The sequence below is a fragment of the Rhinolophus hipposideros genome (assembly GCF_964194185.1).
Source record: "Rhinolophus hipposideros genome assembly, chromosome: 3".
Taxonomy (NCBI): Eukaryota; Metazoa; Chordata; class Mammalia; order Chiroptera; family Rhinolophidae; genus Rhinolophus; species Rhinolophus hipposideros.
In genome coordinates this window covers 52753188-52780854 of record NC_138049.1, presented here as the reverse complement: position 1 = coordinate 52780854, position 27667 = coordinate 52753188, and the positions used below count along the sequence as shown (strand labels likewise).

The window sequence follows — 27667 nt, the reverse complement described above, 5'->3', positions numbered from 1 at the left end:
TATTTTATATGTATACCACATAGAAACTTTAATTTGAACTCAGGAAAATAGAAAATTTAGTTTTTTATTTTATTTTGCCATTAAGAAACAACTTCAGGTTTGGATTTCTATGATTGATTCTTTATTCCAAATTAAATTTAAAAAGGACTTTCCAAATGCTCAATTATTTTTCAAAATTGCTCAAATGACAACTTTTCCAATTTTTTTCTGAAAATAAATTTGCCTGATCACTGTAGTATCTTCTTGAGTCCTCATTCCTCATCTTTGTTACCAAACTATGACTTCTTACTAATTTATAATAGGCTGATAGTATAGTCATCTGACTTTCATGTATCAAAGACTTTTGATGAGGAATGAATTGCAAACTGTGGAAATGGCTTATTTAAGGAAGTTTGATTTGTGAATGACTGTTGAGAGTACATGATGATTAATTTGAAAGAGAGAAATATAAATGCTCTCTTTTTATAAAGTACTAGTTTCCCCAGGACAGAGTTTATATCAGGTGCTCTCCCTTTCATTGCACTCACCAAAGTAACAATAAGGAAGCAAGTCTCAGTTAGGTCACTCATAACTGAAGACAGAGATGATATTAGAAGAAAGAAGTCTGGGACAGAACTGAGAGAACTGGACTGAGAAATAGCTGGGAAGATGGCATATAGGAACGCCATGCTTTTCAGTTATTGTCTACATTTTATGGCTAAAATTATATATACAGTGTTATTTACTGATTAAAGAATTTGCACTGTTTGGGAGAGTTATCTTTTACAAATGTCAAGTAACTTCTGAAAAAACTTTTAGAGTAAAACAAATAGGGAAATGCCACTTTGTTCTCTTTTCTTGCAAGAGGCTGGAATTTGCAAATGAATAAGTATTTTGGCCTTCTAACACAGTAAGTGCTATAAAATTGTTCTAAAGAGTTCTGATTTCTGAATTAATGGAGACAATCTAATACAGTTATCCCAATGCCTAACTTTATACATAGCTTTATATTAGCATAGAGAATTGATTTTTCTGGAATAGTGTATAAAATTTCTAGGGATAATATTTAGTCCTTAAGGCAAGATCTATATATATGCCCAGCTCTAAAAGAAGCAGTTACTAAAGATAAAAGGCAAAATCATGTTTAAATCATGTTAAATCTGGGTAGCAATACCGAGGTAATTTTGCCAGTGCGTATTTCTCTAAAAGGGCACATATCAAATATTCATGTTCATAGAAAAGGTAAGCACAAATTCATGTACTTCAATTACACAAACACGCAAAGACATACACACATACATAAAAATGTAGAAAACTTCCAACATTTTCTCTGTCTTGTAAGAACTGTGATTATTCTTTCTTTTTGCCAGGTGGTATTTTTGAATATGTGGAATCTGGCCCAATGGGAGCTGAGGAACTTGCGTTCAGATTTGCTGTGAACACTATCAACAGAAACAGAACCTTGTTGCCCAATACCACCCTGACCTATGACACCCAGAAGATAAACCTCTATGACAGTTTTGAAGCATCCAAGAAAGGTAATTGATAGATACTTAACATTATGTTTTCTGGAATTAAAATATACAGGTATTCTTAAGAGATTTCTTCATTCTGAATGTAATTGATAGGTCATTAGGAAGATTCTCATGAAAGGTTTCTTTTCAAAGTGCACAGAAATTTTATCAGGGAAGGTAAAGTAACATGATTACCTACTGCAAAAAAAAATTTGCTTGTGACAAGACATGCAATTAGATCTGTGACAGTGAAATTGTTTTTCTTCCCTACCAACCCTTCTGTTAATAAATGATTCCTATTTGCAAAAACCCACCTACAATAAAATATGTATTAGGGATTTTACTAAGTTGTTCAATCCATTCTTACAATTTATTTGCATTATCTGTCAATTCCACTATATGATTATTGTGGTCCCAATTTACCAACTGCCTTGGAAGTTCTGTGGTTCCAAGTCAACCTGATCTTAAAACTTTATTGGAAAATTTTGAACAACTTTAAGTTTATGAATACTCCATTCCCGTTTTTTTAACTACTTGATGTTTCTTCTTATAACTGAAAATAAGTGGATAATGATATAAAAATTGGATTCTATGAAGAAATACTTATCATAATTAACTATATCACTTATGTTGTAAAACTGTTTTAAATGATAAGAATAATAAAATAATTTTGTGAACTATGAATTTAACATTTATCTATGAATGAGAAACTATTATCAAGGCATTATTTTAACCAGTCTTAGTAGTAAATGCGGTTTGAGAGATGTTTCCAGACTTACTTTGCCTAGGTAGGTGATTTTATTTTTTTGCATAGAGTTAACATTCATGTAACGAGAATAAAAGGATAATAGAGATTTTCCCAAAGGAATGGGATTACAAAGCATTTGTTATAAATTCCTATTTTCAAAACAATGTTTCCTTTTCTGTAATGCTAATATTGTTTTATACGCTGCTTTACATTGATGGAAAGGTACATAATTATTTAGAATTCTAACTTGGTCCAGATTTCTTGTAAACTCATTAATATTAATGGCAGCTGATAAGGCACAATATTTCTTGAGATGGAAGAATCCTTTTTTTTCCCCAGCTAACTAGTGTTTATAAAAGCCTATATTCTGCCTGCCCTTTGAATTCATATCTTTATGAATACAAATAAGTTTCCATATATAAGAACCATGTCAGGGTGATGAAAGGTTTTAAAGGCTGAAAAAAGGGTAAAGGTTATTGTGAAATACTGCATTTGTCATCATAATTGCAAAATAAGTCATTAACTGCAAGACAAGTGCATTTAATTACTGACATAGTTCATGGTTATTTCCATTAGAAAGAAGAAGCTCAATTGAAATCATTTAGACCAAAGAATATGGAATATGAGTGCAGTGTAAATAAAATATTGATAGATTTTTTTTCTTTCTTTTGATTTTTTAAATTAAATTCATTGGAATAACAATGGTTAGTAAAATTACATAGGTTTCAAGTGTACAATTCTAGACTACATCACCTCTATATCACATTGTGTACTAACCACCCCGTCAGTTCTCCTTCTATCACGATGTGTTTGACCCCCTTTACCCTCTTCCACTATCTCCCCTCCCCCCTTACCCTCTGTTAAGTACTAAACTATTGTCTGTGTCTATGATTTTTTGTTTCTTTCTTTGTTTGTCTTGTTCCTCTGTTAAGATTATCATGGTAATCGAAATAAGTCAGACAGAAAAAGTCAAGAACCATATGACTTCATTCATATGTGGGTTATAAAACTGAAAGTAACAAAGGAACAAGACCAACAGATTTCTTAATGATGACTTCAAAGGAACAGCATTAAAAAAAAAAAAAAAAAAAATATATATATATATATATATATATATATATATATATATATATATTCACATTCTAAGCCCAAACTGCTTCAGTACATCTTACAGAAATTCAAGTTCTGTCACGGTATATCAATTTTCACCTGAATACCTTCTAGTTTGTTTATGTCTCTCTTGATTATTGCAGTTATTATTGATATAAATAAAATTTCCTGGGAATAAATTTAGAAAAAAAAGTAGAGCAATATAAAAGAGTGATAGTACCAAAAGTAAAATAAATAAAGTTAATTAAATGCTTATTTTATGACACTGATGCTCTTTCTGTTTAATGAGGTTAATCCACATGAGCTCATCCTTTTTGAGCCATGTCAAATTTTGTATAGGTGGTGGTATGCAAAGCTTGACTTCTGTCACCAGATATATGCAAATACTTAGCTATGTGCGGCCGTAGTTTATTGGAGGGAGGACAAAAGGACTTCTGATTAAGAAATTGGAATTGTACGGAATGACCAGTAAACTTGGGAAGGAACCCTATTCCCCTTACTCCCTGATATGAACTATTCTTCCAAAAAGATCATCACCCCCCTTAAATTCTGAAGTATCCCTCCCCTTTCTCCTGACCTCTCTCCTTCCCTTGACATTATTTGTAAAAATATCTGAACATTGAGCTGCAGATGTCTGAGTGAATTAATTCCCTTCTAACAAATTGAAAATGTTCAGAGTTAGACAAAATATAAAACAGATGTTACATTAAGGAAAAACAGATCTTTAGGATGATACCTTTGGGTTTACAGTATATGTGGTAATGTTGGCACTCTGGCATCATTATTGACAGACTTCTGTCTCCTCTTCAGCCTGTGATCAGCTGTCTCTTGGGGTAGCTGCCATCTTCGGGCCTTCACACAGCTCGTCAGCAAATGCTGTTCAGTCCATCTGCAATGCTCTGGGGGTTCCCCACATACAGACCCGCTGGAAGCACCAGGTGTCAGACAACAAAGATTCCTTCTATGTCAGTCTCTACCCAGACTTCTCTTCACTCAGCCGTGCCATTTTGGACTTGGTGCAGTTCTTCAAGTGGAAAACTGTCACAGTTGTATATGATGACAGCACTGGTAAGAAAAATCAGTAGCCTTTGGGGTTATGTTTTAAATATAAATAATTTTATGAAACATACTTGAGATTCTTACTGTAGTCTTGTTTTGTTTTTTAAATTGAGAGATGGAAAGACATTTGGAATCAAACATCAACACTAATTCCACACATCAACACACACAAAAAAACAGCTAAATCATGTACTTTTTCTCTGTATTTTTTTTTGGTAACTGTATTTTTTTGCTTTAATTAAAGTTTATTGGGGTAACAATTGTTAGTAAAGTTACATAGGTTTCAAGTGTACAATTCTGTAATACATCATCCGTATATCACATTGTGTGTTCACCACCCAGATCATCACCATATATTTGATCCCGTTTACCCTCATCTACCACGCCTCTCCCCTTTACCCTCTGGTAACCACTGAACTATTGCCTGTGTCTATGAGTTTTTGTTTCTACATTTGTTTGTCTTGTTCCTTTGTTGTTTTCAGTTTTATATCCCACATATCAGTGAAATCATATGGTTCTCTACTTTTTGTCTGAATTATTTCTGTTAGCATAATAATCTCAAGATCCATCCATGTTGTCGCAAATGGCACTATTTCATCTTTTCTTATGGCAGAATAATATTCCATTGTGTATATATACCACATCTTCTTTATCCATTCATCTATCAAAGGACACTTTGGTGGTTTCTATGTCTTGGCCACCGTAAATAAAGCTAAAATGAACATCGGAGCACATATATCTTTACAGATAAACGTTTTTAGATTTTTTTTTGGTAGATACCCAGGAGAGGTCTCTGTATTTTTAAAAAAAGCACTTTTTTTTTTCCTATGAAGGATCAGTTAATGAAAACTATAATATTGGATTAAGGATAGAGATAGTGTAAACTATAACATTGAAATGTTTATTCAAAGAATTTTTCTGCTAAGTTCAGGATAGTTTCTCAACTTAAAGCTTCATGATTTGCTGTCAGTGAAACTTCAGAGTTTTTTCAGAAATTCAGAATTTTGCCATAACATTTTTTTTAGTTGTTTAGGTGCAAAGAATGTTTATGGAAAGTAATACCTTTATCTGTATGAATGTTAAAGTTTGAAAAAGTTTTTTCGCACATTTCCAACAAAATAATATCCATTGAAATACTTAGTTTTTGGAATTCTTTATGTACAGACACAGATTAGGGACTTGGAGAATAGAATTTATTAAGTGGTGTTTATTTTGGCGTCTTCAATGAATTTTTGCTAGCAAGAGGTTGTCTGTGCTTTCTTGTTTTAATATATGTTATTTTCATGTATGAATGTTTATTTTGAGGTACCAGTTAAAAGCAAGTCTCATAGATAAATATAACAAAGTAAATAGTAGAAATAAAGTATTAATTTTTCTTACAGTTGTGTTGTTGAAGGAAGTGCATACTCTTTTAGTTATTATATAATGGTAAGGAGTTTTACATTAAGATACTTATCAGTGGTCTAAATAGTGCTCTTTAAATTAGAATTTAAAAATATTTTATTCTAAGACATTTTACTATATCTTGATATTTACATCAACATTGAAATTTATTTTAATTTAAATTCTCCCAAAGTATGCCAAGAAAACACTTTGTTCATTCATTATTTAGAACTATGCGTAGAAATCAGTCCATTTGACAATAAATTTGACCATCTGCAAATTGACAGATAGAAATTCTCCCAAGAGAACAGGGAACAGAGAACAGGGAGTTACAGGACTGGGAAAACAATGAAAATAATTTTTTAAAACTTTTCATCCGTATAAGAAATAGTAAGTCCTAAAACATATTAATGAAGCAATTTTACTTCTCAGATTTAAAAATGTGAAATGTTTACAAATAATTTTAACTTTCTATGTGCATTGTTTCTCTAGGTTGTATGATATGATGACCCAGGTCATTCTTAGTTATACATTAGTCCATATACGTTTATAGATGGTCATATACAGAAAAACATAAATATGAATACACATACATTATGTATTATGATTCCATAGAGTATTTACTGCTCCATCCCCTCTGAAATAATTCAGGTGAATGCTGCCTAAATATCGCATTCCCTTATATATACATGTACATACACATGCCATATATATATATATATATGTATATATATATATATATATATATCTTTTTTTTGTGGATGCCATACATGTCATACTTTGTATTCATTTCTTAGTATCTTAAAATTCCTCATAGTAGAAGGAAAATTGGCAAATGTTCAAATATTTGTGGATAGACAGTCAGTTCCTCAGTATCTCCAAGGGATTGGTTCCAAGATCCCTGAGGACAACAAAATTTTTGGATGCTCAAAATGGCATAGCATTTTCTTCACCCTTCTATCTTTTAGTGTGTGTCTCTGTGTGTGTGTGTGTGTGTGACGTTTTTATTTTATACATGTGGTTCTTGAGTGATTGGATAAAGAGATAATGGGACTTATGATTGAAGTCATATCACAATTTCGTAAAGAAAAGCTTCAGGTGTAATTGAACTTAGCTGTTCTTGATCTTTTGCTTTATTAATATAAATATATCATTGAGGAAATTTTAAATAGAGAAATATATAGAGAGATAGTTAGCTGTATATACTTTTAATGGAGGTTTCACCTCATATTAAAAATATTAAAATACTTTGTTACTATGTAAAAGAAACTTTGTTGCTTCTCACTTTGAAGGTGGCATAGATACTTGGGGATTCCAAAGGTCCTTGATTATTTAAATATTAATGCTAACTTAGAATCACTACAGAATTATTCATAAAATAGGTATAACTGAAAAATCTTCTGAGGATAAAAGCTTACAATTGCTCCTTTTTGTGCAATATTTAATTGAAAATATATTGATTAAGCATGTACTATATTCCAGGGACAGTTATAGGTGTGAGTATATGCCAGTAAAAGAAACAAAGTCAGGACTCTTGTTGAGCTTCAGTTCCTATTTAGGGGTACGTGATTGTGTTTCTAATGTTATTTGTAATGAATTAATTGCATTTGTAATTGACCAGATGCAGATGTAGTCCCTTTTAATTTAAAACACTTTTGAGGACTTGGCTTTCTTGATTTTTTATTTAGGATAGATATTTTATTTAGGATTTTTTAATAGGATAGAACTGACTCTAACAGAGACAGAAGATTCCCTTTGAAATGTATTCATAAACTTATAGAAGTAGATCTTTAGTCTTTCTGGGTATGTTTAAAAGTCTCAAGATAGAATTTTGATGGTAGAAGTCAACAGAGAGAATCTTTAAACTTCCAAGTGAAAAATATGACTTTTTGACCATGTGGGAGGAAATCTGATTATAGCAAGGACTGTGAACTGAAATGGGGTAAAAACAAAAAAAAAACCCTCATACCCAACAAAATAAACATTGACTCCATTATGAACTTAATGTATCTGCTGTTTACTGCAGGACACGCTGTGCCATTTTATTTATGTTTCTTTCTTCCCTTTCCAGATTTATTTATTATGTATGCTGTTCCTCCCATTTATATTCATTTCTATTTTGTTGTGTTGTCCAGTTTGATACATGATAATTATACTTTCATCTAGTCTTTGTTCCCACCCCCAAAACAGATGGGATGATAGATGCAATATAGTACTGGAGTAGGAGAAATTCTTAGAATGATGTTAACAGGAGCTGTTTATGTTTTATGATAATTAGCATTTGTTGTTGTTGTGGATGAATGCTTTTAAACACCCTGAAAGTCTGTTATAGCTCTGAATGATGTCCAAAAATGATGGAAAAGAGTTGGCTTCAGAAACAAAGCTGTCTTTCTGTCAGTCATTTTGGAGCATATGATTCATTTTAAATATAAACTAAAAATAAGTTGGCTAGCTGTGAGCTTGTAAGCAATCCAGCATAAGTTGTGAATATTTGCTTTAAAATCCCTGTGTTTCATCTTTGTTTATAGATCAGTAGTCCATTAACAAAGAACTCTGGACTCATAAACAGAAGTCTGGGAATCTATTCCCAGGTTTGCTGCTAAATGATTGGTACACATTTGGAAAAGAGAAGAAGGGAATGGAAGTGACTACATATAAGATCTGTAGTGCATGACACATTGTGGCCGTTGCTATTATATAAACAATCTCACTTTATTTTCAAAGCAGTTTTATGAGTCCTAAAAAAAAAAACAAAAAACAGGTTAACACCTCACCATTCCTGATGCCTCCAGTGACTGGTTCTTCTGCCCACCAACAGCCCAGGACAGAAACCTGAATATCTTCCTTGATTTCTTCCTTTCTTTGGTCCCACAATCAAGCTCTAACAGTTGTCAATTCTACCCCTTTCTGATGGCTCAGATCTGTCCTGTTTTTTTTTTTTTTTCATTCTCTCTACCATGACTTAGATCAAGGTCACCATCATCTCTCACCTGGATTATCACTAACAGACTTCTAACTGGACTTTGTACTTCAGTCTGCATCCACTAATCTAGTCTCCACATTGCAGTTAGAGTAATTAAAAAAATGCAATTCTGATCCATTGTCCTATTAATAGCTTCTCATTGCTCTAAGGATAAAGTCAAACGTTTTTTTAAAAAGTCTTATAAAAGCTGGCATGATGTAGTCCCTGTACCGCTCCAATGACATTTGAGTCTGAATCCCTCTTTCCAATTGAGACATTAAACTTTCAGTTGCTGAAAATACTCTTCTGTCCACCTGCAAAGCTCTCGCTCTGGCCCCCGCTCCTCCTACCACTAAGTGCACACACAAGTGCACAAGCTCATTGGCAAAAACATACCCATGTATGCCATCCAGGCTTACATGTCTCAAAGAAAGGCTGCCCTTACCTCAGCTCCGAAGCCTGGAATACATGTCCCCCAACAGACTCCAAAAGCACCACGGTACTCGTATGACCATCACTCACTATAACATGCAGCATTATGTAGTGAATGACTTTTGTTGTCTATATTCTTCTATCAGATCAAATACACATCTGAGTAGGATGGACCTCAAAGCTGCTCACTATTCTATCACCAGTAACTAGATAGTGCCTGGCTCCTTGAAGTACATTGTTGAATATTTCAGGAATGAATGCATAAAGAGGTATTATTATAGCAATTGTTTAAACAAAGAAACTCTAATGGATTAAGTCATCAACCCAAAGTTAATTTAGATCAGGTAGCTGTTTAGTGCTTGCCATTGAGTAAATACATTCAATAAGAATTTTCATTCAACAATAATTTTTATATACCTAGACATGATTTCTTCTATCATTTCAAAAATTTTATAAGCTAAAGTGAATCATGCTGATATCATATTTCAACTGCAATGAAACACGTATTTATTCATTCACTTATTTGAACACTCAGTATACTGCATCCTCTGTATACTAGGTGCTGTGTTACACCTACAAGGCACAGTATTGTAGTAGATATAACTTTGACTATCTCCATGAGTTCAGAGTAGAGTGAGGGAGAGAGAGAGCATGTGCCATTATTATAGTGTAATAAGTGCAGACAGAGACAAAAAAAGAACATTGTGGTATCTTGGGAATGGAAGATTTTGAAGCTGCCTAAAAAAGGCAGAGGCAAGTTTTAGAGAAGGCGACATTGTCATGAAGTTATCATGAAGGACAAGTAGAAATGCTTCAATTAGGGAAGGAGCCAAATGGTGTTGCGTGTGTAAATGTGAGGGTGCCCAAGGGAGCCAGTTTGTTAGGTAACTACAAGCACTAGTGAGATAAGTAAAAGTGCTTCATAAAGCCCACACGGTAGGAGCCTAAAATTCATAATAATACAAATGCCATGGGCTATATGCCATTTTTTCTTTACTATCCTCTAAAAAATGAATTATTATTAATCCTATATTTTTAGTATGATAAAATTTTGATGGAGAGAGTTAAGATAATTGTCCAAGATTACATAGCAAGTAAAAGGTAGATCTGTGTTTTGACCTTAGGCAGTTAACTCCAATTAAATATTGTGATACAGTGTTAGCTGTTATGTTTTGATTTGGTTGATTTTGTTATTATTTTTTAAAAAGGGAATGAACAATCAAAACTATTTTTGGTAAAGGCTGTGACTACAGTGTGGAGAATTTATTGGGGATACTAAGATATGGTGGGGAATAAAACAAGAGCAGAAGCAAAAGAATTTCTGAATTAGTCAAATTGAAAATGGTAACAGTCCCAATTAAAGAGGCTTTGATGGAGTGATGTTGAGGTAACAAATTCTATAAGGATTTAAGAGATATAGACTGTAGGATTTACTAAGTAAATAAGGGGAGGGAGTGATGGGCCCACAGAAGATAAGAATTGCCTCTATGTTTCTGGTCTGGACTGCTAATCAATGGCACATTTACCTCAAAGGTAAAACAAGAAAAAAGAGATTTGGGAGAGGTATAATAAATCTAGTTCTAACACATTAGGCTTGAAGCATCTGAAATAGTTCCTTGGAATCATCCAAAGATGCTAGAGGTATACATGCATCTTGAAAAATAGGAGTTTAGTATGAACATATAATTTTCTCACTGGCATTTTACTCTGCACTCCATTTTGACTATTTGTCATATGAGGAAAAAAATGAACAAAATCAGGGCTATGGTAGCAAAAATTCAGTTATGTAAATGAGTAGGCAGTCATAGAGATGAATATAGACATAAAAAGAATTTAGTGGAGAGAATGTAAATACTTTTAATTAATGAAGGAAAATCGGTCATTTTTAGGTATTATAATATTTAACAAACAGCATGGATTAATTTGTATTATACAAATATAGAAAAAAGGCCAAGGCCTTTATCCTAAGCAAAAGAAGAAATGCTTTCTTTACTAACTTCATTAACTTGATGAAGTATATTTATAGACTATTCTAGATATATCTGTGCTTTTCAAGTTAACATAATAAAATGTAAAATCAATTAATAGTAAAAATGTATTTTATTTTATCTTGGACCTACCTTTAAATAGGGTAAAATAAAATAATTGTATACCTGAAATTATGTAGTTTCATTAACAATTGTCACCCCAATAAATTAAAAAAATAATAAAATAAAAATAAAAAAATAAAAAATAAAAAAAAAATAAAAAAAAATAATTCAATAGAATAGGTTAATATGAAAGTATATATTCTTGGAAGACACTAATTTTTGAATAATATAACAATTTTTTATATTGTAAATCATATAATCAAATTATTTTGATTTTATTTCAGGGAGGTGGTAATTTGGATCTAAGATGATTATATGTTGCACATTCTAAGTACAAATCTTCAAGTTCTCTAAGTGCAATACAATTAGCAATTATGAGTTAAACCTAATTATTTGGATATAATTGATTACATAGCTTGGTGTATTGGTGTTTCCACAAAGTTGGTGTTGCTTGCATATAATTTCTTTTTATTTAAGCAAGCATCAAAATTATTATTACATGGGTTTTAATTACATGCGAGTGAACATTTTTAACCATTCATAGAACTAATTCTTACTGTAATTTTTAAAATCTTTAAAATATTTTTTTAATTTATTTATTGGGGTGACAATTGTTAATGAAATTACATTTCAGATTTTAAAGATAAAAATAAAATGTCTAACCTATAACAGTCACACAATTCATATTCCTGTCTATAGTGAAATAAATATATATGTATATCCTAAGACATAGAAGGGGTGGGTCTGGTACCAGACTTCAATGATCAGTAATATCTGCCTTTGTTGGAAAAGAAAAAAAAAATCATAAAGTGAGACTACTTCCCTGGTGATGGTCACATTCTGCCAATCGTCCTAAATTTAAATCTGCAACATATTGGCATGTACCTCTTCGTAGCTACTTTTCCCTTAGCCTTTTCTTATTCTTGTCTTTCTCGCTCTCTGTGCTGATGCACGGGGCAATTTTGACTACTCCTCCCTTTAGGGGAAAAATTAAATTCTTCTACACTGACTTCTGTGCCATAATTTTCTCCTTGTTACCACTTCCTTTCAGCCATATTCCTGTTCTTATACTCTTAAACTCCTTTTTCTTTCCCTGCTCTTTAGAAGCTGATGTTGTTCAGGCTTTAGTCATAGTCTTCTTGTTTTCTACTTGATTGCCTCCCTCTCCCTAAAGCCTGTTACCTGACCCATGCCTTCCTCTGCCTATGCAGTCATGTGCTGTTTGATGACGGTGATGCGTTTTCAGAAGTGTGTTGTTAGGCGATTTCATCACTGTGGGAACATCATAGGGTGTCTTTACATTCACCGAGACACTATAGCTTATTACACACTCACTGAGGCTATGTGGTATACCACCGTCATATATATATACATATATATATGGGCCATCATTGACCAAAACGCCACTGTGCAGCGCATGACTGTATGAGGTAGACTCACTGACCGACATCTTCAGTGGTTTCTACCAAGCTCCATACTCACAGATCTAGTCACTCATTGATCAACTTCATGTGGATGTCTCACAGGCACATGTAGTTCAACATGATAAAAACCAAACTCATTATCTGGACCTCCAAACTTGCTTTTTCTCCCGTATTTCCCTCTTTATTAGGTTACCCAGCCAGGTCCCTAGTACTTATTCTAGATTCTTGTCTTTCTTTCATCCCTTGTTTTCAATGGATTACTTAATACTTCTTATTTTGATCTCACATTTTTTAAATTTACCTCTGTCCTCTATCCCCGCCACCTGTCTTAGTTAATGTCCTCATCTTTACCTCCTGGACCATGTTCTTTCTGCCCACTGCTGTATTTAATCTCATCTATTTGATGAAGACAAAATGGTCTTTTTTGAAATGACAGTCTGGTCATGTTATTCCCAAGCTTAAAGCTGTTCAGTGGCTCCTCAGTTTTAAGAAGAATGAATACTGATTTCTCAACATGACACATGCAGCATCCACTGTTGCCAGTCTCATTCCTTTCTGATTTGATTTCCCTTGTGTTTCTTCTCTCAATACTTACATTATAACTTGAATCCTTAAATAATTGTAGTTTTTCCTTACCAATCATGTTCTGCTGTCTCAAGGCTCTCTTGCTGTGCAAAATTGTTCTCTCTCTCTGGTATGCCCTTTTCATTTGATGATTCACCACCTTCAGGATGAACCCTAAAATATTCTTACAAAGTTTAAATATGAAGTAACCTTCCATAACTCCTACTCATGTGAGTCGATAGTTCTATTCTTTGTGTGTATGATGCAAGACTTAATTTAGTTGATAAAATAATCCATCATGAGTGCTGTAATAAAGCTTATTTTCATAACACTCACATAATCCATTTAACAAGGGTGATGTCTTTCTAGGCATGAAAGATCTAATTATTTTATAATTAATTTATCTATTTATTCACATCTTCATTTTTTAAAAAATTCATTTCTTTATTTAGTCCACAAATAATTATCAAACGTTTGCTGTGTGTTAGCACTGTTCTAGGTACTGGAGATACAAGAGTGAACAAAAGAGACAATAACTCCTTCCCTTATAGAGTTTGCATTCTAGTGTAGGGTGATAAACAATAACAAAGTAAATATGTATATTATATAATATCAAACGTGACAATTGTTATGGAGTAAAATATAGCTGGGGAGGTGTATAGGTGATGTAAGGGAGGGGTATTTCAATATTAAGTTGAGTTGCTTGGCAACAGTAATGTCATTTATTTAAAAATAACTCAGTGTAGACACCATTCACACAGAGGCTCATTTTTATATGAGCCTATATAGTAATGATCGAGGTCCATAGCACCAGATCCTAAAAAAGTTATAGCATTCATTTTTAACTGCAATAAGATTTCAGGTCAAGAAGAAGAAAAATGAGTCGAACATAGTATATGTACTTCTACAAGATGTAATAGATTACTTTTCATATACTCAATTAAAAATATATTCATTTTGTATCAGAACACTTTTTTAAAAATCCACATCCTGAATGCCTAGGTTTGATATTCATGGTATATCAGTTTAATGCAACTGCCTTCTAAAGCAGTTTTCTCTGTTCTTCTCAACATTGTGTAAATGCTTATCTTGTTTTAAATATAAGGTATATAATGTATATTTGGGGACAAAATTACCTAGAATCAAAAATTTTGAGAAGGCAAGAAAGGGTTAACACCTGGATTCTAGACAGGCTAATTGTGTATCATTGTTTTTGAATTATTTCAAATGGGAGATGGCACAGTGTCCATTCTGATAGTATTTCAGTGACTCAAAAAGAACTCAAGAAATACATTTCTTTTGTATAAATGCATTAATCACGTACTAAATCTACCTTGTGATAAATAGAACCTTAACTAGTAAAAGCTACTGACAGTACAAAGCCTTACAGCTCTCCCTTCCTCCATATAACAACCAAAGATGTTATTTTACTATTTATAAACAGTTACATTTCTACAAACCCAGTCATCTTTCTTTTCATAAAATATTTTATTATTTAACAGGTATTAAAAATAAAATCCAACGTACTGGTTCTTAAATTTAATTCATATCAATAATAGGATTTCCTAGGCTTCTGTTAAAGCTAGAGATTCCTAGGACAATTCTTCTGATTCAGTAACTCTGGGGTTATATCCAAAGACTTGCAATTGGTAGAGGCATTACTAGGATTTCCCAATATCTGGTTATCTTCATTTATAGACCTAAGTAGATTGCAGTTCCCTAATCCTTATATTTAGATGTGGCCACGTGGGTTGCTTTAGTTGATGAAATGCTAGCCGTAGTGTTGTTCATTTCCAGGTGAAATAATTTAATGACCTGGCACTAATTCTCTAGCTTACTTATACCTTCTCATAACAATTACACTGTATGTTCAAAGCATCCCAAAATGCTGAGCCAAAATATTGAAGACAGCTGCCCTGGAGAATCGTTTAGATCCACAGCAGACCTTGCTTTTATGAGACATGATTTTGTTCCGTTAAGTTGCTGTGATTTGCTGGTTGATTTTTTCTACAGTGTAACCTAGTCTACTATTTCTCAAACAGTGCACAATGAAATAATTATGAAAACTTGCTAAAACATACCACCTTGCTGGCCTTATTTCCACTTTCTGCTTCAGTAGGTATAGGATGTGTCCTGAGAGTTTTTCTTTCTAAAAAAGTTGCCATATGAGCATGATGCTGCTGGTTTAGCAACCACACTTTGAGAACCACCAATCCATTTAATTTTGAATAAAATGTACATTATTATATTTTTAAAAATAATTGTTGGTAAGTTAAACTTAGTAAACGATGGCATTATTTTATAGATAAAAGCAGACTTAAAATTCGTAAGCAAAACTAGAACAGTTTTATAGTGATTTAGCTTTGACAAAAGTATCAATCACTTATTGAACATATTTATTCAGTTGTTTGAACTTTCACACTAAGTTGTTTTAATTCTGCTAAATATTCTTGTCTTTAGAATATTTTAAACAGTTTTGAATTAGTTTTAGTATGAGGAAGAACATTGTGCTATAAAGAGAGTAAAAATTGTCAAGTATAAATTAATAATTTTTGGAATAATCTAGCATTGATAAAATGACTTACATATTTTAGCAAATTTACAAGTTGTTTTACTTTTTAAATTTAACTTTATAAGAATTTGCAAAAAGTACTAATTATATGACTCATGATTCTGATTTGTCCATTAAGCATATTTTAAAATCTCCTGTTCCATTTGCACAATGAACTTTTTATCCTTTTACCCAATTGAAATAATTGGGTTGGCATTAAAGAAGGAAAATTAAGTCAGCCCTTGAAATATTAACGCTAACATGTTAATTACGCTATTAATTACTCAATGAAAAATGACAAGCTATAATTTCCTTTCCTAAAAATGGCTGAAGGTCAGAGAGCTATCTTATTGTCATATTGAGAGAAAAGCAAATGATGCAAATTTTTTCTTTTAAATACCATCATCGGAAGCTCAGCCAAGGAGCTAGGTCAATATTTTTTTTTCTTTAAATTAAAGTTTATTGGGGTGACAATTGTTGGTAAAATTGCATAGATTTCAGGTGTACAATTCTGTAATACATCATCTATATCTCACCTTGTGTGTTCACCACCCAAAGTCAGTTCTCTTTCCATCACCTTATATTAGACCCCATTTACCCTCTTTTAGAGCCCCATTTCCCCCACCCTCTTACCCTCTGGGAACCCCTAAACTATTGTCTGTGTCTATGAGTTTTTGTTCTTTCAGTTGTTTGTCTTGTTCTTTTGTTGTTTTCAGTTTACATACCACATATCAGTGAAATCATATGGCTCTCTGCTTTTTCTGTCTGACTTATTTCACTTAGCATTATAATCTCAAGATCCATCCATATTGTCACAAATGGTCCTATTTCATCTTTTCTTACCTCTGAATAGTATTCCATTGTGTATGTATACCACAACTTCTTTATACATTCATCTATTGAAGGGCGTTTTGGTTATTTCCATGTCTTGGACACCGTAAACAAAGCTGCAATGAACATTTGAGCACACTTGTCTTTATGGATAAATGTTTTCAGATTTTTTGAGTAGATACCCAGGAGAGGGATTACTGAGTCATATGGTAATTCTATTCATAATTTTTTGAGGAACCTCCACACTGCCTTCCATAGCGGCTGCACCAGTCTGCATTCCCACCAACAGTGTATGAGGGTTCCCCTTTCTCCACAGCCTCTCCAACACTTGTTACTATGTGTCTTGTTGATGAAAGCCATTCTGACTGGGGTGAGGTGATATCTCATTGTGGTTGTCATTTGCATTTCTCTGATGATTAGCGATGTGGAGCATTTTTTCTTATGTCTATTTGCCATTTGTATGTCCTTTTTAGAGAAATGTCTCTTCAGGTCCTCTGCCCAATTTTAAATGTAACCTTTACACATTGTTTTATTTATTCTTAAATGAAATTCTACCTATTATATATTTAGAAGTAACATGGCAGTTGATAGCAAAAAATAAACAAATAACAAAGAAAAAACAATTAAGTGGGTAGAAGACCTGAATAGATGTTTTTCCAAAAAAGATATACAAATGGCCAACAGCTACAACGTCACTAACCATCATGAGATGGCACATCATATCCATAATGAGATGTCACCTCATACGTATGAGAAGGGCCATCATCAAAAAGACTGGAGATAACAAATGTTGGCAAGGATGTGGAGAAAAGGTAACACTTGCGCACTGTTGGTGGGAATGTAAATTGGTACAGAAGCTATGGAACACAGCATAGGGATGCCTCAAAAAATTTACCTTATGACCTAAAGTCTCACTTCTGGTTATGAGTCCTAAGGAAATGAGGTGATTCGGAAGAGAAGTCTGTATTCCCATTTTACTCAAGCATTATTTACAATAGCCGAGATATGAAAACAACCTAAGTGTTCATCCATGGATGAATAGATAAAGAAGATGGGGTACACACGCACGCGCGCACACACACACACACACACACACACACACACAGAATATTATTCAGTCATGAGAAGTAAGGAAATCCCGACATTTACAACATGGATGAACCTTGAGGGCATTATAAGAAGTGAAATAAGTCAGACAGAGCAAGTCAGATATCGTATGATCTCAACTACATGTGAGTCTAAAACAGCTGAACTCAGAAATAGAGAGGAGAGTGGTAGTCAGCCAGGGGTTTGTCAGCAGGAGAAATGGGGAGATATTGGTCAAAGAGTACAAACTTCTAATTATAAGATGAATACATTCTGGGAATATAATGTACACTATGGTAACTATATTACAGAATTGAAAGTTGCTAAGAGAGTAGATATTAAATGTTCCCACCCCCTCCCCCCAGAATAAAAGAAATTGTGTTATGTGAGGTGATAGAAATATTAACTAACCCTATTGTGGTAATCATTTTGCAGTATTAAGTGTATCAAATTAGCACATTGCATGCCTTAAACTTACACAAAGTTATATATCAATTGTATCTCAATGAAGCTTGGGAAAAAAAGTAATATAACAAAGGTATTTGCATTTCTTTGTTCAAAGAAGCCAAATCAACGGGCACTGCCCAGATCTTAGCTTTTACACTATTGAAAAGGGGTTCCTAAAAAAAAAAAAGAAAGAAAAAAGAAAAGAAAAACGATTCCTTGTACCTTTATCCTACAGCAAAGATCAAAGAGCATTCACAAAGGCTATTGGCAAACTAGAGATACACAGAACTGTTTTCTCTCCCTATTGAAACGCCAACTCTTGAAAGTCACTTTTATTTTGGGAAGAGTAAATTGAAATTATGCAGCACAAATTTTATATTCAGTGACCTACAGTGATACTGTTTATATAATTATGCATGTATTTTCCTCAGTGCAATTTAATTTATTGTTGTAACTGTTTCACTATTTAGGAGATTAGGATACCTCTAAAAAAGTTTGTGGAACTGACAAAATTATTTGTAACACTGTCATTAGTTTACAAGTAGAGATGGACTAAACATTTGTGCAATATTTAGTTGTAGTGATTTTAAACAAGTATAGAGCCCCATAATATGGGCCTCAGATTTCTCCATTTTTAATGGTTGTAAAATACACATTACAGAACTTTTTTTTTTTTTTTTATCTTACAAAACTAAATTCTATACCCTATAACAACTCCTCCTCATTTCTCCTCCCCTTAGGCCCTGATAACCACCATTCCGCTTTCTGTTTCTACGAATTTGAGTACTCTGGATACCTCATATAAGTATAATCATACAGTATTTGTCTTTTTGTGACTGACTTATTTCACTTAAAACAGTGTCCTCAAGGTTTATCCATGTTGTGTAGCCATGTGTCCAAATTTGCTTCCTTTTATAAGATTGACTAAAATTTTATTGTATATGTTTGTCACATTTTGTTTATCCATTCATCTATCCATGAATACATCCACCTTTTGGCTACTTTTATTTTTGTTTAACATTATTGAGGTATAATTGACATACAACACGGGTATACAAAGATGTCTTTAAGACCATGTTCTTATTTATTTGGATATATATACAGATGTGGAATTGCCAGATCATGTGGTAATTCTGTTTAATTTTTTAAGAAAGCACCCTACTGTTTTTCAAAGGAGATATACTGTTTTACATTCCCACCAACAGTGGACAAGGTTCTAATAGTTCCACATTCTCACCAACACTTGTTATTTTCTGTTTTTGTTTTTGATAGTAGCCATCCTGATTGGTGTGAGGTGATATTTAATTTTGGTTTTGATTTTTATTTTCTTAATAATTAATCATGTTGAACATCTTTTCATGTATGCTCGTTGGCCATTTGTGAATTTTCTTTGGAGAAACATTCATTCAAGACCTTTGACCGTTTTAAAAATCAGATTGTTTGGATTTTTTGTTGTTGGGTTGTAGGAGTTCTTTATATATTCTGGAGATTACTTCCTTATTAGATATATAATTTACAAATATTTTCTTTCCATAGGTTGCCTTTTCACTCTGTTTATTGTGTCCTTTGATGCACAGAAGTTTTTAATTTTGTAGTCAGTTTATCTGTTTTGTCTTTTGTTGCCTGTGTCTTTGGTATCATATCTAAGAAATCCTTGCCATGAAGCATTTTCCTTATGTTTTTATAGTTCTGCATCTTACATTTATATCTTTGATCCATTTTGAATTAATTTTTATATATGCTATAAGGTAAGGACCCAATATTATTCTTTTGCATATAAATATCCAGTTTTCTTAACAATGTTGGTTGAAAAGACTGTCCTTTCCACATTGAATGATCTTAGTGTCCTTGTTGAAAATCACTTGACTATATGAGTATATGTGACACTATTTCTGTCCCGTCTATTCCAATCCATTGATGCTTGTTTATGCTAGAACCATACTGTTTTGATAACTGTAGCTTTGCAATAAGTTTTGAAATCAGAAAGATGAGACCTCCAACTTCGTTCTTCTTTCTTCAAGATTGTTTTGGCTATGTGCAATCTTTTGAGATTCCAAATGAATATTAGCATGGATTTTTCTATTTCTGCAAAAATACCATTGGGGTTTTGATCAGGATTACATTAAATCTATAGATTGCATTGGACAGTGTATTCAGATTTTCTAGATCCAGGAAAATTTAAGTTATATTAAAATATACTTTGTAAATGATACAACATTGATTTTTCAATTTATTAACTTGTCTGATAGCTAGTCAACTAACATAGACCCTTTATGGACTTCAGATCACAAAATGTGATACTTCAACTAGGTTTCATTCAACATTCTTATTTTTTAAAGTTTTATTTAGATATAATTGACATACATTATATTAACTTCAAGTGTACAACATAATGATTTAATATTCATAAATATTACAAAATTATTATTGTAATAAGTTTATCACCATACATAGTTATAATTATTTTTCTTGTGATGAGAACTTTCTTTTTTAATTAAAGTTTATTGGGATGACAATGGCTCATAAAGTTACATAGGTTTCAAGTGTACAATTCTGTAATACATCATCTATATATCATGTTGTGTGTTTACCACCCAGAGTCAGTTCTCCTTCTATCACCATATATCTGATCCCAGTTGCCCTTTTCTATGACCCCCTTACCCTCTGGGGACCACTTAACTGTTGTCTATGATGAGAAATTTTACGATCTATTCTTTTAGCCACTTTCAAATACCCAAGAATGTATTATTAACTCTAGTGACCATGCTGTATGACATATACTGATGACTTATATATTTTATACTGGATCACCATTCTTTAAGTTGGGCTCACTTCTGTATCAATTCTCGATGATAGATGGAGGGAGATCATCTCTCATTAGCTACTATAACATTATATTGAATTTAAAGGCATATTTGAAGGCAATTATTATTTTGGATATTTTTTCTCTTTATAAACTTATATACTGATAATATATAGTGATTACATAAACTAATTCCTTATCAAGTACTGTCTTGGCCAAAGAAGAACAAACCACAAATAAGATGTTTCCTATTACCAAATACTTAAAATCTGGTGTTGCAAATAAATATAATACAACATGCTATGTATTAAAAAATAGCCACATAAAAAGTGTTATAGCAAAACAGAAGGAAATCAACTGGTTAAAGAAAGTAACTATAGATGTCTTTTAAACTGGGTCTTAAGGTATGTTAAGGGTGGTAGGATATGAACTTCAATAGCACAAAGCTGTGAAACAGTATGGCCAAGTCATAGTATGGTGACATGTCTACTGTGGTTGAAACAAGGATTTGTCAAGTAGAAGTGCCCAAGAATAAGCATAAGTAGGTCAAAATAAATCATGAAGGGTCTGGCATGCCCTAAAATTAGAGCATGTATTCATTTAAGAACGGAGGAAGGTTAGTCAAGGCAACCCTTTGGAGCTGACCCTGGAACTTGAAATGACTGCACAGGTTGGAGGCACAAGTAGGTTCCACAGGGCACAATTTTGATTTGAGCTTCAACCTGTTGGTTACCAGGAATTAATAGACTTCATAGGAAAAATTGATAAGTTAAATTTTAAGTAAGCAAATTTCAAAATTTATATAGCATATTTGACAACATTAAAAGTCATTAAATTTTGTAGTTATTCATGCTATTTACTAAATATATCCAGCTCTGCTTTCAGGCACAGAAAAGAATTGCATTTTCTCTCCCTCTTTGAAGCTAGGAAGAGCTATGTGATTTTCTTTCACTAGTGAAATGTGAGCAAAAGTACTGAATCAGTTTTTGGTGGATGTTCTAAAAGCCAGTGATCAATTTGTCACATTTTTTCCCCATGCCAAGATGATGAGGTAAACGTGTCTAGACAGGGGTCTTTAACTGCAGTGTGCAGAGCCACCCTACCAATCCATGTTAGACAAGTTGTAGGAGACGGAAATAAATACCGTATGCATCTTGTTAAGCTACTGAGATTTGGGTTTCTTTTATCACAACTTGGCTTAATCTATCCTGAATTACAGAAAAAGTAAGATATATTGACTGTAAAAAGGCTTGATAAAAACTTATCATTAATTATAATTTTATGAGAAAGAGGCAAGGCAAGAAGCGCTATTAACTATTTCTATATTTACGTCTTAAACTGTCTTTGGTGTTATATGGAACATTAACTTATTATGTCAATTATTAACTTAGTTTTGACAGATATTCACTCTGCTAAAGACATATGCTATAACTCTGTCTCTCAGGAGGTTAACTTTTCTGTCAGTAGCTGTGTTATGACCCAGCTTGTAATGATGAGACTGTAGTGTTTTTGTGCCCAAATGTGTAAACTGACTATCAATTCCTCACTCAAGTGGGAAAACATGATACAAGGCAGGCTTGTTTAACACTTCCCATGAGACAATATATGTAAAATAAGGGTCACATAGTAAGCTAAACAACAAATGATAGAGGGGCTTTTTTGTCTTTGTAAAGGTTTACTTATTAAAAATTTCAAATACCTGATACCTTTAAGATATAAAGCATTTTTACTCACTATAACTGGAACTTAAAACACAAATTCCCCATCTCCTCTCTGCAAGTAAAAATTATGTTGTTCTTTTAAAAAATATGAACTTGTTCAATTAGTTGAACTTTTTCTTTATAGAGCTCATTTTATAAGTTCTTGATATTTTTAACACACGATTATTTTAAAAATCCAGAACTTCATTGCTTTTAATTAGTTTTTATTGTCCTAAGACTTTAGGTGTTATTATAACATTTTTAAATCACATTCCTGCACACTTATTTTGAATATGAGTAGCACTTGTGCTGTCCACTGTCTCTCTAACACTAAGGTCAAATATAAAAATTCTGCTTTGTTATTAAAGCCTTATTTCAAATAAATGATAGTTACAATTTGTTTGTAATAAAACTCATCACAATCTAGTGCTATAGACAGTATTTTCTATTTCCGCCATTTCTTTTTACATTTCATTTAAAAATTCATCTGCAACTGTCTACTTTTATAAGAATTTTACTTTATGGCTTGTCTCTTCAATAAGCAGTTCCAGGACATTCATCTTCTTTAGGACTGTGCCCTCACCTCCCGAAATAGGGCTTGGCTCAGAGTTAATGCTCAGTGCATATTATTTGAGTGAATAACTGAGTAAATACTATTCAGTTATGTGTCTAAGAACCTATATTCTGACACAACTACATTCCCCATTTGGATTTCAAAGAAAAAGTTTTGTTATTATTTATTTATTGATTGATGTATTTATTGATTTATTTATTTAGTGATGTAGTTATAATTCTGTCTAGTTGAGAAAGTATGAAATTTACTTGTGTCAAATTTAATCTAGTTAATTCTTACCTATTGGCCTTCTGATAAAGTAAAACGTAAACAATTACAAAGGGGCATAAAGAAACCCAGTGGGTAATGGAAATATTTATCTTAACTGTAGTGATAATTTCACAATATCAAAACTAATCAAATTTAACTGTTTAAACATGTGCATTTTAGTTTGCCTCAATTGTACCAGAAAAAAATGAGAACTAAAAACAAAACAAAAGTGTAAGAATAAAATATTAACTGGCTTTATGTTACAACTGCAGCATTTCTGTAAATATTCTGCCCCTGCACCTCAAGATTTGCAAAAGTTATCACTACAGAAAATTGCGAATGACTTTTGAGATTCTTTGCGAGTATAATACATTCCATTTTCTGCCAGATAGAGAAATTAAAACTGCCACATTTTTATCTCTGTCGGCATTATCTTAAAATTTTCAACCTTCCACCAGGAATGTATGGGAAGGAGAGAACAGAAACATTTGGAGAAGAAATTATCTCCTTACTATTAACACAGAGAAGAGAGACAGGGAAGAGACAGGGAAGAGATATGTATGAGAGATACACATCAATAATGATTATCATAACAACTGCTGTGTAGAATTTGGTGCATGCTAAGTCTAAGTCTTACAGTCTAAGTACTTAGCATGCAGTCCTCACTTTTCTAGTTTCACAACTTTGGTTAATCGTCATCATATATACAAATGTGGAATCTTAGTTGTAAAGACATTAAGGAACTTTTCCAAGGTAAAATACTACTAAGTGTTGGAATCAAGATTTGAATCCCAATGTTGAATTCAGCACTTACATTCTTCACTACAACTCTCTACCATTGACACAAGTAAGGAAAAAAACCAGCAAACCACAAGTTAGGAATGATGACAAAAATGAAACAGACTTCTATATGTACTGGAGGGTGAGAGGGACTTAGCCCCTAACGCTAAACAAGAGTCCAGGGTCCACAGCTCTGTCTACGCATATCTCTACACAACTAAACTGTGATGTAGACAGTTGACTCCAGGTAGAGAAATGCTCAGGCCTGCAGAAAATATTAAACAGAAGTAATAATGCGATATCATCTTTGCAACTTTTACACTCCATACAGTTTTGAGGACCCAAAGTTTTTTCTAAGGCTATTGAAGTGCACATTAAGCCAAGGGTTTATTTTATAAGACATAAGAAACTGCAGCAGACACACAAAAATAAGAGATAAGCAGAGATGAATAAATGGTATATAATGTCTCTAATTTTAAAGGCAATAAAGATTGTAACTGAAGCAGCAGACTGTCATTATAAAAAGGATACATAATGCCCCTCATACAACTCGCTCAGTCCTCTGCTTTTTTTTTTTTTTAACTAAAGATGAATAGCCTCTGCCATATTGTAAAAGGGCAGCAAAATTAAAGTTAGATCATGGAAAATCTACCTAAATGGCTGGCATGCACATTTAATGGCAAGTACATAAAGCATTCAGCATGGAAAGCAGAAGGCAGCATTACATATCACTGTGACGTGCTAAGTACCAGTCTCAAATATCAGTGGCTTGTTCCAGACTTTCTCATCCTTCAAACTATTGACATTGGGGCCAGATAGTTCCTTGTTGTGGAAGACTGTCCTGTACATTCTAGAATGTGTAGCAGCATCCTAAGCCTCTACCCACTTGATGTCAGTAGCAGTCCCCACCCCCAGTTGTGACAATCAAATATGTCTACAGAAGTTGCCAAATGTCTCCTGAGGCAATATCACCCCTGATGGAGAACCACTGCCTTCTCCTAGCATATTCTTAGGTATTGTTTTGTTGTTATCATTGTCATTAAATACATTGCATAATTGCAACAAATACAGTCTATAATTTTAGATACTGTGTTTCCCCGAAAATAAGACCTAGCTGGACAATCAACTCTAATGCATCTTTTGGAGCAAAAAGTAATATAAGACCCGGTCTTATTTTAATATAATATAAGACTCGGTCTTTATAATATAATATAATTTAATATAAATAATATAATGATACCGGGTCTTATATTACTTTTTGCTCCAAAAGGCGCATTAGAGCTGACTGTCCAGCTCAGTCTTATTTTCGGGGAAACAGGGTATATCATGGCTTAGAAGTCTACCTATAGCTTCGAAGCTAATATACGTAGGCTCAATACAGTTAGCATTGCACTAACAGTGTCTCTAGTCATCGATCACATAAATATTTGGTAATTACCTACTAAATGCCCATCACCATCCCAGGTTCTTAGAATACGTAAATAAAGGGCATATTTGAGATCTGAATTGGACCACGGGTCATATCAACTATTCTCCAAGGTTTGCTTTGGTATTCTATTTGATTATCAGAAACCACAAATTATGGGCTTGATTACCTCATGTCTGTGTAGAGATATTTTCAGTGAGTTATCATGTTTTCCCTGGGAAATGGATATGAAAATTGCCTCTTTAACTATTTAAGTTATGCGCCAACATACTATTGAATGCCCTTCATGCAAAGACTTACATAGTAAACTAAGGCTTGAGTCCAAAGCTATAAGAAACGTTTATCCACCTGTGTTACTATGTATTTACTGTTTAAGATAATAATGATTATCTTTTAAATTATTTCGATTGTTAGAGAATTTTAGAAGGGACTAAACATTTGGAATAATTACTGGAGGCATTCTCTTTCCAGAAGCTCCTTTCTAACTACTGTGCCCCTCTCCTTTCTCTCCAAGATGGTAGTTCAGGTCCTGGAATAAAAAGAAAGAAATACATAAACAATAATAATAGAGCCAGAAACTGTGATGCATATTTTATTTCCGTTATCTTATTTAATCCTTACAGAAAACACAGGGAAAGTACAGAGACCATAGAAGTAAAGAAGTTATGTAACTTGCCCAAGGTCATACCTTAATTGGTACCCATGTCTGGATAAATCTCAAGGCCATGCTTTTCCCCTTTTGCCATTTTGCCTTTGGGCCATAGTAGGTTGGGGTAATATTTTAAATGTGCAACAACCAATTTCCTCATACCTTAGAGATGTTTATGAGCTGAGAATCAGCCCTGAATTTCATAGATGATCTCAGTCCACATCCAAGTACAAACCACATTCCAGCTTTTAAATTCTCATAAACTATTAGGTTGGTGCAAAAGTAGTTGCGGTTTAAAAAGTTAAAAATTGCAAAAACCGCAATTGCTTTTGCACCAACTTAATAGTAGCACTGAGTCTCCTTCCTAAACAATTCTGGATATTCTCCTCCAGAGGATGTACTCACAGGATTACCAGGCTCAGGGTAAGGTCAGGAAAATCAGACCAAGTGCCAGCCAACCGTCAGGGGAGAAAGCCCCAGTATGAGCCCTGGTACAGTGAGGGCTGACACCTGGTGGCTAAAAAAGGGAAAGGAAGGAAGTGATTAGGAGCAGGAAGAATGTGCAGAAAGGTAGAAGTAGCCAGTCAGTACCAAGTCTGAGGGGAGACCACACCTTAGGACCACAGACAAGAACAGCAAAGGCCAGAAGAGCCTTTTTGCTAATCCTAGATCTTTAATGTCTCATGCAGTTAAAACTGATTTAGTGTTCCTTGACAAACTCCTTGAAGCAGGGCTTCCTGGGAGATCCCGTCTGTTTCCTTTCACCAAAGTGATCTGAAAACAGTTTAGAGACTCCATTCTTAGAATTAATTCATTAAATTCTTCTTCATTTTCCAGGACAGACAACTTTTCAGACCATAACTAAAGGGCAAATGTTTAAAATACTAATAATCCACAAACAGGAAACATATTAGAAACTAGTTCGTAATGATGGTAGTCTAAATGACCAGAAATGTATCTTTCTGTTTGGCTAGAAGGAAAGAAGAAAAAGCATGCAGTCCACTTGGTTCCTAAAGCACTGGAGGGGTCACCAATGAGAGGAAAAGGACAAGAGGGGAGATTGGGACAAAGAGAAATCTTAAACATTTCCATTTAAGTTTAACCCTCAAATGCCCCTGAAAAAATACTCACTGGACAAAGAGAAGCTATACCAAAAAAACGGTTTCATCTTCTAATTGCCTGTGCTTAGGAAAAGCTTATGCAGGGGTAGGGGTCCATTAACGGAAAGTCAGCATCAGCCCCAGGAGAAGTGACAGTCGGGGAGCCAGGGTCTCTCTGAGTAGACTCCAGCCTGTACTGCACAGCA

The 27667-nt window shown here is 33.4% G+C and overlaps 1 protein-coding gene across 2 annotated transcripts in view; it reads left to right on the top strand.

The window, feature by feature from the left end:
• Positions 1-27667, top strand: part of GRIK2 (glutamate ionotropic receptor kainate type subunit 2) — a 606408-nt gene that overhangs the window by 221014 nt on the left and 357727 nt on the right. For both annotated transcript variants that reach the window (XM_081036880.1, XM_081036881.1), the window contains exons 3-4: positions 1350-1517; positions 4162-4419. In XM_081036880.1, the coding sequence (XP_080893006.1) occupies positions 1350-1517; positions 4162-4419 (426 nt within the window). The remainder of the gene's footprint in view (positions 1-1349; positions 1518-4161; positions 4420-27667) is intronic.